At 43.7% G+C, this 14,311-nt stretch overlaps 1 protein-coding gene across 1 annotated transcript in view; it reads left to right on the top strand.

Annotated features, from left to right (window-relative positions):
* Nucleotides 1-13,661, top strand: part of LOC105386340 (protein artichoke-like) — a 55,095-nt gene extending 41,434 nt beyond the window's left edge. Inside the window, exon 3 of the mRNA XM_038112753.2 lies at nucleotides 10,866-13,661. Within this exon, the coding sequence (XP_037968681.2) occupies nucleotides 10,892-12,616 (1,725 nt within the window). The 5' untranslated portion in view covers nucleotides 10,866-10,891 and the 3' untranslated portion in view covers nucleotides 12,617-13,661. The remainder of the gene's footprint in view (nucleotides 1-10,865) is intronic.
* Nucleotides 13,662-14,311: the final 650 nt, after the last annotated feature.

The following is a 14,311-nucleotide window of genomic DNA, read 5'->3' as shown; positions in this document are numbered from 1 at the left end:
CTTCACTCACTGGGTTTAAAAAGGCCTTTTTGAATGACACGAATACCCAACGTGTCAATCACAGGGCTGGGTTTGGCCAAATGGTCAACCTGAGCCGCGAGCATAGGATTCGATACTATTTTCGAATCTACACGAAGGGTCACTTTTACCAAACGCTAAACGTATTTAAATCAAATTTTAAATACATTTTGTACTAACTGACAGACTTATGACAGGTTACTAAATACGTTTAGCGTTTGGTGAAATTCCACCTAACATATGGAAAAATCAAATGTCACTTTTGGAACTAACTTTGCCTTACATTTTGACAGTGACAGTTGACGATACGCAACGTTAACGGAGGATCGAAACTTGTGCTCACAACTTTGTATACCAGTACAGTCACAATTTCCAACGCTTTCATCGAATTTTCACGTCATGTTTGAAAAATGGCCCGAATTTCGATACAACAGTTTTCACAACAATTAAATTCAAACGTTTTATACAAACAATAGGGAATTGTTGGCGAAAATGTTGTGTTAGTTTAATCGTTGGATATAATCTCTTGTCAAAAAAACGTAAAATAAATAAGGTGAGGTTGATTAATGTAAATGTTGGCTATCACGCGAAGTGATTAATAAACAACACTGTTATTGTGGTAGATAAATAACAGCTCTACTCATAAAATTTTACTTAGGTATAGTTATTTTTTGGGTAGCATGCTAGCATGTGCATTCTGATTTTGTATCATGTAGAAGGTAATATGATGTATCTCATCATTTATTATGCCTTAGAATTATATCACTTTATCAACATAAAGCAAAAATATACAATGAAAACCAGTGTAAGTAACTGCAGAAAGTGTCTGACGTATCGAGAATAGTTGCGATTTTTTCATGCATAACCATTAGTTAATTATTTTCACTTCCTTATGTGGTAACTATGAATGGAAATGAATTTATATGGCAAAGTGCTCCTCTGGACCCTTGTTTAATAGCAATTTCCTTTAGGTCTAAATGTAAAAGACCAACTACCCGGAAAATAGATTGAACGGATCTCTTGTAAGAGCTACGAATTAGGTCAATAAGTACGGGAAAACCTTGTCATATTGCAAAAAACTAGTCACATTTTCTACAGAAAATAAATATACCTACCCTATGAATGTGTTAAATATGTATTGAATAAGCAACTAACTTTAGTGTTTTATGAATAAAAGGGCCTCGCCACGACTCAACATTGTGATAACATATGTATGTTATTGTGAGTTCAAATCTAAAACGGCACAAAAACATTCCTAACCTACATGTCGGCGCATTATTCATCCCCAAAAACCTTAACGAGGGCGAAATGTCTGTATCCATTGAAGCCACACGCCGACTGAATCGACGCAGGGGGGTCACTCTACATGACGAAAAACTAAGTTTAACAGCGCTGCTGCACGAGCCATGACTCTATCTATTAAACGTTCTGGTTGCACGACAGCTCTCGACCGTTCCTTTTTCGTCAGTATAGAGAAACCCCCCAGATCCGTTGATAGCCTGATGCGGGCCCCCAAATCGACGCTCGGGTTCCGTTGTGTTTGGGAAGGCATTATGTTCTGCTCACCGGCGTCTGTCACTATGATTCGCAAAGTGGGTCAGGCGGCAGTTAGCGGCACTAGTTTATCGAGAGGCTGTTTGTGAAAGGATGCACTAAGTGTACTCTAAACACGCAGGTTTGATGACGCTGGTGGTAGATACTCGTATTTTCGGTCGCTAACACACGCTTTGTAAGCTGACCTGATACTGTTGGAACAAACAAAAAAACGTCAGTCATGAAAATCCAAAAAGCTCTAAAAGCCGCAGCCAAATATTTTCCGACCGAAAACTGTTGTGTTTAGAAATGGCCCGTCAAAATGGGCGGCAAAAAATCGTCCGAATATAAACAAAGAGTTGTTTGGTTCGAGGCCCGGCTCATTTCGAGCGGCGGATAAGTGCGCGCGTAATCCGTGCTTGTGCTCGTGTAAATGCAAATTGTCCCATAAAGCCATCGCTCTGTCCCTCCCGCCCCGCCGCGCCTCACCCCCCCGCTGCCTAATGAAGATCCTTGCCTCGGACGTCGTCTCAGCGCGGGTGTACACAGCGCACCTCCGCCTTGTTCTAGCCGAAATTGAAACTCACCCCTAAATTGGTTACATGCGTCTTGTGCGCTGCTCCAGATGAAGTGAGCCAGGAATCCAAACCAAACTAGCTCCTCCAATTTAGGGTACCGTCGGATTCGATGTTGATCTCGAGATGGAAGTACGAGTTACTCGAGTATTTCTCACGGAACCAATTGCGAAACATAAAGCAGACGGTCTAGATGCCGTCACATAAACTCCTTCTTAAGTTGCAGGTGAAACAATAGTTGCGCGTGGCGGTGCGGCAACTCCGTGTTGAATTACAAATATAAGAGCGAACAAACCTATCAGTGCCCTCGGGAGGAGTTTTATTGCTGGAGAAATTGGTGTCATTTTCGCGCGTCCGTCGGTGGCGTTAAGGCAGCCGGGTTGCACGTCTACTTGACGTGAATTCGAATAGGGCGGGCTATTTGTACGTCAGCGTTGCCTCGGGTATAGTTTCTTTGCCGCTTCGTTAGCTACACTCACTTACTATCTATGATGTTTATCGTATTTTGTATCGTTGCGATGTCTTGGCTTCAGGATATTTCTCTTGCGGAATTATATTTCTGTTCAGTATTCCAGTCAGGGAGTTCAGATATGTTTCGATATGGCTGTGTTGTAAATAAATACAACAGGGAACATAAATAGTTTTATAACATCTTGAAATTGTAGAGCTTTTAAAATGCGATAGAAGTGGTAATTATTTCGCTGTACAGTTATTCCCTGGGCTATATAATAACTCGTATAGATACCACAGATTTATTTTACTATGTATCTGAGCTACTATGATTGCTTTATTATTATTATGATTGCATGCGATTGACTCCAAACCTTAGTTGGTATCAAAACATCTCGCCAGAGCTTCGGATTACAAATATTTTGATCAATTACTAAACGTTTACCGTCTTTCCTTTACGACCCGTAATAAACGCAAGATCAGGCCGTGACGAATGCTAAGCCGAAAACGTGGTCGGATTCAATAACTCCCATAAATAATAATTATTGTATTGGTTCACGAAGGAAAATAATTATGGAAGTTAGAAAGAAGTTACATTTGTGCGCAGTGGACCGGAGCGGTGAGAACTCGGGCTTCGGTCCAGGGGGGTTACTCTATACTGACGGAAAACGAACGAACGAGAGCTGTCGTGGAACCGGAACGTTTAATACATCGAGATAGAGTCGTAGCTCGCGCAGAAGCGATGCGAAACATTCCGTAATATAGAGTGACCCCACAGGGTATCGCTTCCCGAGGACGCTCTGTGGCGACCACCGCACGCCATGACTCGGTGGATCCCGAGCGACTTGATGAAGGCATTTATTTCAAATAAGTTTATTTATCGGCGCGCTGTGATCTACATTCTGTGTGTCAATTACAACAGTGATTGATTTACAGCTCGAACATTTTATAAATAGTCGTTTACGATGCCGCTCCGGCCGTGTGGTATGATTGTCTTGCGAGTTCGTAGCTCAAATTGTTTTCTCACATAACTGTTCTGCAGCTATAGTAAAGATATCAGCATTGTTGACTATCGTTCGGCCGCACTGAACTAATAAGCGACAAAATTTCCAATTACGATGCCCCGGAGTCAAACGGACTAAAATGGCTGCGGTTTCATGGCTCAATAGAAGGACGGCGGGATTATAAAATTGGTGTACGCCGTGATAGCAGACGGTATCTGTGATATTTGATGCGGATGCGCCAAGCCACAATATTGGGTAATGTATCGTGCGGTCGAGATCACGGGATAGCGCGGCCGCTGCGGCAACCGCCGGAAAATTCCTATTGAAACAGATATACGGCCCTATAGCACACGCACCGGGCTTGTGTTACCTACGTACGTGGGAAAATATTGTCTTCCACAACCATTAAAAAGTCGATCGGTTGCCGAACGATCGCATTCGTTCCACATAAAATCTAACGATGAGGTTCTGTTTGGTTATGCGCACTGTTATAGGTTGGAGTCAGGCGAAATTGGAAGAGTTTATTTTATTTGGATTAAACGAAATGTTCACACGGTATTTGAACGAATTTACCGACCCATATTTTTTGGTAGAGCATACAGCTTCTCGCCTTGTCTTGCAATTATAGTGTGCTAGTGCCGACAGCATAGATAGCTAATCTAGTTTGTGCAAAGTAGTCGTAGGCAACAATTTGCTCGCGGCCTGGAGCGGTGACCTTAGAGGAAGCAGCTGTCAAATGAGGCAGTTAGACCACGGCCGGCCGCGCCGCCGCCGCATAGCGGGCACTCGTTTTTACAACAGTTATCGCCGAGAGCAGGTGGAGATCGATGTCGGATTATTTTAGCTGCAGAACTTGTTTATGTCTAGCTCGCCGTAATGCCATCGAGGGGAAAGGAAACTACAGTGATGGATGCGACGCTCCACCAGCAAATAACCCCCATTTGAGCTCTTGATAAAGTTTACAACAAAAGTGTTACAACAGTTACTTGGAAAACCTTTTCACTGCATTCAAAGCTGGATAGGTCCTTTATGCAAGTGGTACCTAAATGAAGAGACGTACGTAGGCGGCTGAGAGTGCTTACAAAATTCAATCAATTTAACCATTCATAGTTTTGTAAGTGCTCTTACCCCGTAAACCGCTCCGACATACATTTATTCAATTCAATGTCTACATCTGCTTACCTTGTCGATGCATATATGTATGGGTGCACTCACACACGCGCGGCGGAGACAGTGTGGGGGCCGGCTAGCTCGCAATCAGGGCGTCCAATGAGCAAATCGAATTAATCACTCGCTGCCCTTTGAACACCGACGACCGTTTACAGAAACACAGATTACTTGCCAGTAATTAATGGATACCCTTCGATAGAAAAGAAAAATTAGGTGAGCCTTTTAACGCAGAAGTTCACATTACATTTAGTCGGCTGGGTCCGCAGCCGCTGCTACATCACGAATTAATGGGCCTTTTTGTGTCGGACGGTCAATATTGCAAGTGGCCGGAATCAAGCGACGTAAAATTCACGCGTTTGATACGTTTTGGCTCCGACGCTGTCGTAAACTGGCTCGGTCAGGTTCAGCTCTTAACTTTATGCATCGTAAAACTGCAGGCCTCGTTCTCTCGTTCCCGCATCGCCAAAGATCCTCTAATTTCACCCGGCGAACTAAAATATTCTGAACTCGGCGTACTCTCCTCATAAAACGGAAAACAATCCTGGGAAATTACGAATAATTTATGGCTATTCAGCTTAGCTGCATCCGCTTGGCCTTTAGTAGGCATTAGCGCAGGTTATTGGGTAAACCCGGCGGCATATCGGGAGAAGTGCTCGGGCGCTGCTCGACTGCACTTTTGCTCAAACCAATGCAATGGATGTGAAATCCTCTTATTCATTCATTCATAAAACGCATTACCGTTGCCGGCGCTCTGCCTAACCCTTCCGGCTCGCTCGCAAACGGGAATACGTTACGGGAATCCCCCCTGTGTTGCAATAGCAAAATTGGAACGGAAACGCGGGATTTTGTTCCAAGTAACGTTCAGGGCGTGCGGCGGCTTAGCCCCGCAGCCCCCGGCAGCCCCCGCGGCCCCCGCGGCCCCCGCAGCCCCCGCCGCAGCGCTGCAGCGCTAGATCCGCATATTCGCCTTTTATAAAACCGGGACGGGAAAGAAATGAAAATGTCAGTTTGCGCACAAGATTGAGAGAAATGGTAATTTGGCTTCATGCATGTCATTCAACAATATTATTTTCCAAATCTTCCCCTCCTGCTTTTATTGTGAGATATTTTACTTACCTATCCGTATGCAGGTTTAGCCTGACACATAAAAGACCTACACAAAGGGTTTTTGAAGGGCCCTTGTTCGCCAATTTAATTTCCTAGAGGCGGCCGTTATTTTAACAACCCAGCGCAAACCGCCGCGAGGGTAGTTCGAACTAGACAAAGTGTGCGGCCGTCTAATATATCCGCGGCCATAGTTTATGTACTGGGTATGCGGATTCTTTCGCCTTTAATAAAGAGGCTAGGCCTTCGGTAAATATATTTTCCGGCTCATTTCCCTAAAACCCTCCTCACTTAATAACCCTAAAAGACCGCCGCAGATATCTCACACGGAATCCGGCGGATCGGGCCGGTGTCGATCGCGCCGCTCCGCTGAGCTATTTCATTATTCGTCGCCGGGAGGGCTGCGATACGACCCACTAATTTCGCAGTATCCTCTAAGACGCCGCCTCTTCATTTCGGGGGCTCATCGCCGGCTTACCGCGGGATCCGCGATAGTGCTGGAGATAAGCAAGCACCTAATTATGCAGCTCCAGCCCCGATCGTCCCGTCTCCATCCTTTATTACCTCATCGACCTAAAACGTTACGTCTGGCCTGAAAGGGTAACTTTTAATCTTATTATTTTTCACTCAATTTTCCGATAAAGTTTTAATAAATACACTGAGAGAGTTCTCGTCTTTTTATCGGAGCGGAGTTTAGAAGCGTTAACCGCAAAGCTCAGACATGCGGCCCAGACGCGCCGGCGCTGGAACTAACTCCTGCCAATGAAAGCCTTAGGGAGCAAATAAACGAGAGCTGTATGAACTTAGTGCTGCTCCACACGCTAATCTAAAAGGGCTGGCCTCACAAGAAACTCCGCTAGAGTTTACTGCAATTTCAACAAAGTACGCGAACCGGTAAAATGAAACGACTAGTGTGTGTACTTACTGTGGCTACTAAGCAAGAGCAACAAGTAATAAAGCAGATTGCTTGATTACGGGTTGCCATGTCAGGTGGATTCCGAAGAAAATGAGATAGATATTGTACCGTTTTTCCGTATCAGCGCGGATGATTTGATTAGCTAATTGTGTATTCAGCGGTGCGCCGCATCCAATCGGGTGTGGGCCTAAATCCTCGGCTAGGATTGAAAGTCAAAGGGAAAGCAAGTTGGTGTTGCTAAAAGCCCTTTGGCGAGGCGGCTTGGTCGGCGCAGCGGGTGGATGCGGGCGGCGGCGGCGGATATCTCCCGGTCTCGGGGAGCTATTAAAGCCGCAAGTGGCAAGTTTTGTGCTCGCCTCATGGACGATTCATCGGCACCTCTCGTTACAAGCTCACGCCTGAATGCCGCCTCAGCACTCCTCATTATTGCGTTTATAAAGGCGCCCATACAGCGCCGCTCTTCACTAAGACTCTGTTGCTGTTGCGATGAAAGAGAAAATGGAATTGTGTAGACGCTTTGTTCGTCTTTTTTTAAGTTGTTTTGCTAGTGGATCGTCTGAAAGGATATATTTTGCGGCTGTCTGTCTATCTGTGTACATTCATTTCAAAAAATTAAAGGGTGTAAATGTGTTTTTCTTTTGATACTTACGATGGTGTAAGTATCTTAAAGTACTTCAAAGCGATAAGACCTGTATTCGATTCTCTTTTACTCTACGAGTCGGTGTTTTCGAATCTTTATAGAATCCCGATTGAGAGACTTTAATAGCAGCTCAACATATTACATCCACATCACGTTCCCGTTAACGACTTGAACGCAGCGTCGACCGAAAGTTAGTTATCGTTCAGAAATTAATAAATCTGTGAGTAATAATCCGCCGGAGCTGCTCTAATCTGGCTTTGATTGCAAAATCAATAGCGCCGCTCACACAAATGGGAACTAACTATCGACAGGTGCGCTTCCCGGTGATATTAAAATTTGTTAGCTTATATGAGAGCCCCATAACTAATGTGCCCCTCGTGCAAACGCAATTAACGTTTATACGAATTAATTTAAATCTGGCATAACTCTCTCTCTCATAATTGAAATAGTCGACAGCTGACGGGGTTCTTACACATACCGTTTCAAGATTATACGCTATTAAAGGGATTTACGGCAACTATTTCTATTATGTCCTGAGGCAGTCGATCCGTTTCTCCGGAGCTAGTTTTTGCGACATCAATTGGAGCAGCGATCGGTGTGTTTTTCTGCATCACCCGCGATGCCGGCTGGAGGAAGCACAAGTTTTCTCATTATGCCCGGCAGTACTTGCCCTCACTCCAACTATTACTACTGTCGAGATGGCACGTACGCCTTAATACTATTGTAATATTCCGAACTTAAATTGTAGACGGAGAACGAAGTCTGCCGGCGTATGTTCCTGGATATATATTTCAATAGCCTCGCACTAAACTTTGCTGCTTAAGCCGGGACTGTTTTAAAAACGGCAGCGCGCAACTTAAGCAACTCATAAAAGTGTAAAGAGGTCCCAGTATTTTCTCTAGGAGAGCGAGGGAAGCGGTTAGCCGACTTTTACACTGGTTTTATTGTGAGCTCCCTCCGCGGGCTCTTTGTGTCGGAACGTCTTCGCTTCTATCAACGCGCCAATAACTTTAGTGGAACCGTACTCAGGAGGGACCGATTACCTCTCCGGCCACAATTAGCCGGCCCGCGCTAAACGGATAGTTTGATAATAATTTAAATGGAACCGGTGGCGTTCAGCGTTATTAATACAAAAGGAGTTTAGGGACGACCCCCGGTATTGAATTTGGTGAAAGTGTACGGAAATTGTAACAGTAAATTATGAGCGGCCCTCCGTGTCGTGGTTTAATGTTTAATAGCTGTTTAGATATTACAACGGACCTAATTACAAAGGTTGCGGACCCAAATAATATTCCGAATACGATAACATTTTCACATACTGAACGGCACCCTAAATACAAATTCTCGTTCCCTGTTTTAGTCGGATTAAAAACGGTTTTCAATTCTTAAAACAAACGCAGAAGCATTCACTTAAGATTATTGGGAAAACAGGAAACTTCTCGATAAGCAAACAAAAGAAGCTCCATTTTGAATATTTGAATGACAGTGAAAACAAATAAGACAAAATCTTGCACTCGATTAAAGAAGAAAAATAAGTGCTTAAAAGTTGACGTTCACTTCATACGGAGGGCGGTGACGTCGAGCGGCACAAATTTTCCGACGAATTTGGCGGTTTCAATCGATGAAACTGGTAATGGAAAAGTTCAGGAGGCAACAACAAAGGCCGATACAAGTTAACGAAGCCCACGAAAGCGAAATTCACGATGCCAGAGCACTCTAGCGGACAGGAAATTAAAAGACAAAAGAGTACCGTCGGGCAGTTTAGGTTCGGAAATTGAGGGCTCGCTCCCCTTTCACTTTTCCTTCTCTCTACTGCCCTTTGTGGAAATGCTAACTGATGGAGCCCACTGACATATCATAACAGCGATTTTATTGCTCCATTGATAGTGATCACCGTCGGAAACACAAACGAATTACTTTGTCCATTTTTATTTGGCTTCCAATAAAGAAAGCGCTGAGATTGAACCTCACAACCTTTTAAGGCTCCGTCTAATCCGAATACTTCAAAATGTAAGAGAATTAATCCGCCCTTACATGACTTGGCTGAATGTATATCAAATGCGTATACGTATGGTTTCAGTAATTCGGCCGGCGTAATCCTCGGTTCCCCAGCGTATCGGGTTGCTGAGGGAGTCTAGTTTCCACGACCCTCTTTGTCACTAATAAATAAAACTCTTTAAGTGTTCTGTGTTTTGTAGATGTTCCAAAATGTGGTTAATTTTCAATAGACAACGTATAAAAAATATTGTACTTACATTATTTTTACTTTCAAATTTTTTCATAGTAAGTATTGTTTATTGTTAGAAGAGGTCTCAACAAACACAGCTTCAGATGATATTCAAATAAGCTAAGCGCTGCGAGCAGGCATTAGTCGGCGATAACCGACGAGGCCGAACAAGCTCAGCACTCAACTTTGTTTCCTAATTCAATTTGCATTTGGAATCAAAAACTTTCCGTGACACTGTTTTGCATTATTAATACCCGGTACAGTCTGATCTCCCAGGAGCACCAGAAGCCATAAATTGAATTTCAACCTTTCGCAATTAGTTATTCCCGCGCGTGAAAACTTTTGAGATCGCCCGCCTTCGTTAACAGATGTTACGCTACTATTCATTATACATTCCATCAAATTGAGAAGTCGAACATTTAATTTAAAGTGCCGAAGGCTTTGTTTGAATGGGCGAGTATTTGAGGGAATATATTTACTGGGAGGCCTCTGTCGCCCTTCGCCGCGAGGTATCCGTTAGCGGTGAGCGGCTCGTCTGGAGAACGCGAGACAATAAATAAAGGCACGCAATATCCTGCGAGGCGGCGGGATCAGCTGTAACGAGCCTCCCCCGCCCGCCCCGCCGCCCGCCTCGCGCCGCCCGACACCGCTGATGCACGAAAAATGTCAACCAATTCTAACGCATCGTCAACCCCACGTGTTATAATGGAGTATTGAATAACAAATCATGGCCGTAAATAACATCCATCCGTCCAATCTCTATGCAATATAACCGTAACGACTACGAAACTTATGTCATTCCATCCTGAAGTAAAACAAAGGGCAATAAAAAAGTTTTTGCGGCATTTCTCCACCGTGCACGTGGCACGAACCTTATCAACTCAATCTGGATCATACAATTACCCTCCCTCTCATAGGAATGGTGAGGAGGCACATTTGTTATCTGCAATTTTGGCAGAAATTATATTAAGATCTGCGCTGCGATAATGCGGTCGTTCCGCTAGACCACTCCGCGGTTTATGAGCACTCGGGGGACGCCGCGTTTTACGATAGCAACAAATTAAGCGAAAAAATAACTGAACCCCGGCAACTTGACGAGCCTGGCTCTCCCTAGTTTTTGTGGAAACCCTCATTATGCAAATATCCTTAACGGGTACATTGTCTCCGCCCACGACGCATCTGTACTATGTAAATACCATGTTATTAACAATGTCCTCTTTTGTTGCAGATCCGGTGCGGTATACATGAGATGGTATGGGCTCTTGTGCGGTAGCGCGGGTGGGCTGGTGGGTGGTGGTGGGGCTGGCGTGGCTGGCGGCGGCGCGCGCGCGCACGCTGTGTCCGGCGCGCTGCGCGTGCGACGACGCGCTGCGCCTGGCCTCCTGCGCCGGCGCGGGCCTCGAGATCGTCCCCATACAACTAAACCCGGAAGCCACCCACATCAACCTCACGCACAACTCCATAGACAACCTCCTCTACACGTTCGCATTCTACACGCAAATCGCCGTCCTAGACATCTCCTACAACAAGATACAAGACTTAGGTAGTAAAAACTTCGAGAACAACATGGAGATGACCCAACTCAACGTCAGCCACAACGCGCTGCGGCGGCTCGAGAAGGACACCTTCCTCGGCCTCAAGAGGCTGCTCGACTTGAACCTGTCAGACAACGAGATATCGAATATACACACACAGACATTTAAAGATCTATCTGTGTTGGAGCGACTCGATTTGTCAAACAATAAGCTGGTGAGCTTCGACGCGGAGACCTTTGAGCCCCTGTCGGCGCTGAAGATCTTATCGCTCAAGAACAATGCCATATTAGACATACCATCTGCTAATCTTTTCTACGTTATCCAATTGGAATATTTGGACTTGTCCGAGAACTTGGTGCAACAAGTGCCCAAAAATGGATTGCAGTATCTGAAGTCGTTGAGGCATTTAGATTTAAATAGCAATATAATTTCGAGTATTGATAGTTTGGCATTCCACAATTTGCCTCTGCTACGGCACCTGGACCTGAGTGACAACAACATGACCGCGGTGCCCACGTCTTCCTTGTCCAAACTGTCCAACCTCTCGCATCTATACCTGAGTGGAAACTTCTTCCAGAACGTCACGGCGCTGTCGTTCCAAAGCCTGTTCCACTTAAAACACTTGCATTTAAGTAGACTTTACGAGCTCGAGAGAATCGACTCGCGAGCGTTCGTCGACAACATCAACTTGCAAAAAATATGGATGAACGAAAACGTTAAAGTGAGAGAGATTCCCCCGAGACTGTTCCACGGAAATCCCAAACTGACGCACATTTACATTAAGAACAATGCGTTGGACACGCTTGAGGCGGCCCACTTTCCCATCGATAAGTTGCAAGAACTGCAAATATCGGGGAACCCCTTCGTGTGCAACTGTTCGCTGCTGTGGCTGTGGAAGCTCGGGCGAGAGTGTGAGGCGAATAATAACAAGGTGGAGAACGGGACTGCACTGAAAATAGACTATGAGTTAGTGAAGTGTGCGGCTCCGGAGCGCCTGCGCAACGTGATGTTCGTGCAGGCGCCCGAGTCGGAGTTCGGCTGCTCCAGCGGCTGGGTGGTGGTGGCGGTCGTGGTGCTCACCGTCAGCATCGTCATCAGCGTCGTCGGCGGCGTGCTCTACTTCCTGGGCCCGCTCAAGAAGTGCAAGGGCGACAAGTCGAAACAGGTCATGACGAGCGTGATGCTCAAAAGCGACGTGTCGAAGCTCGGCAACGGGCTGGTGTACTCGACTCGTCGGGAGCAGGAGGCTAAGAGAGAGGTGGACCGGTATCTGATGATCGGGTCGACTGTGAGCAATAACTTCCACTCGCTGAGCCCGCCGTGGCACGTGGACAAGAGCCCCTACTCCCAGGAGGAGCCGGAGGAGCACGTGTACCAGCAGTTCGCGTACGAGACCATCCCGGCCCACCGCGCGCCGGAGAAGCCCCACATAGTGTACGTCTAACAAAAGTTTTTCGTGAAGGACAATATCGCTATATTCCGTCTCCTACGGCGGATGTGTGTCGTCTGTATGACGACGGACAATCAAGTTGCAATAATGTAAATATTCGATAAAACTACAACTGTTATATGTGATAGCTTGTACATAGACATGTAAATAGTTACGTTTAGTAATAGCAGTGCCGCGAAAGACATTGTATTGAATTTTGTACTTAAAGATTTAGTCGTAATGGATCTACTCCAGAATTTGTTTACCCATAATCCAGTTTGTGAGGGTTACATTTTTACTTGTTTTGTTCAACATAAGTGTACTTAGTTCCTCATGATACTTATTATTGTTAAAAGCTTTGTTAAATTATTTAAAAACGTGTAACAAACATAAAATCTAATCCATATTATGTACCTAACTGTATAAGACATTATATTATATATTTTCAAAACTAGGACACCAATTAAGTATATTGATGAAAACTTTGTACAAAAACGAGCAATATAGAATACTTATTATTATTACTATACTATAAAATAGTGATAAAACGTAATTTTCTTGAAACAATGTTATAAGCAGATTAGTTGTACTCGAGAAAAAACATTGTTTAACATTTTATCAAATACAGATACCAATATAATGTATACTTACTAAATACAGTTTATATATTCAATAATAGAAACCAGTTGCTCTGATGAGATGGGGTACAAACAAATACAATTTTATTGGATAGCCACGTATGTTAATTTCAGTAATAATTTATAATCTAAAGATTCTGGAAGTATTAATATTTTTGTACTTGATAATAATGTGTACATTGTGAAAGACAACTAATATTATCTCCAATATTTCATCTAATTTTGTAAGGACAGTTATTCTATCATTCATATAAATAGCGTGAAGTACATAACCATTTAACAACTACCTTACTATGTGGACAATGCCTACAGTCATAGCAGTAGAAATAAGAATATTTATACCTACTACATTTTTTTGTTATGAAACTTATTTAATAATAAAATGCATTAAAAAGAAACAATTAATAAACAAATTCAAAAAATATAAATTATGTTTTTTTTTATTCAATTTCATATTCATCTAGATCACATGTATTATTTGGAAAGGAATAACTTCACTGAGATCTGAGATAATGGTAGGGGCAGGAAAATTTGCCACAGTAAGTAAAAAAATGCTTATAATTAGTGATACACAGGGTGGTAACAACGAATGGGCCATGAAGAAGTACCTACCTTAAATCCTTTAGATAGCTTATTTTGCTGAGGAAGGAATGTGCCTTTATTTTCCAAAAGAAACAAAACTTCATTCAAAGTATGTAAGTTACTTTCCCTCCATTACCCGTTCGGTTTTTCCATCCTATACACTGAATAGAGGTTGTTGCAAAAGAGAGTTACTAAACCAAAAGGGAGTGACTCAGAGGGTCATCCTTTTGCTCTACAATCTTTGGAAATTTAAGAGCACATTTAGGTTTAAATTGATCTGAGCAAGATGCCCTAAGCAAGAGCGAAAATGGACCAATGCATCGTCTCTTCATCAATGGGTAAGTTATTTATTTTTTCTATGCTAATACTAATGGTGTGATCTATGATTAAGTAAGTATATATTATATAATATCTATCACGATCGCAGGACGCGGTAATGGATTCTAATGGCACATCTTTTTCATAAATACTTAATTCAAAATAAATGACG

Source organism: Plutella xylostella, chromosome 5 (assembly GCF_932276165.1).
Source record: "Plutella xylostella chromosome 5, ilPluXylo3.1, whole genome shotgun sequence".
In the NCBI taxonomy this organism is placed as follows: Eukaryota; Metazoa; Arthropoda; class Insecta; order Lepidoptera; family Plutellidae; genus Plutella; species Plutella xylostella.
Note: the sequence above shows the minus strand (reverse complement) of the source record. Positions and strands in the feature narration are given on the sequence as shown.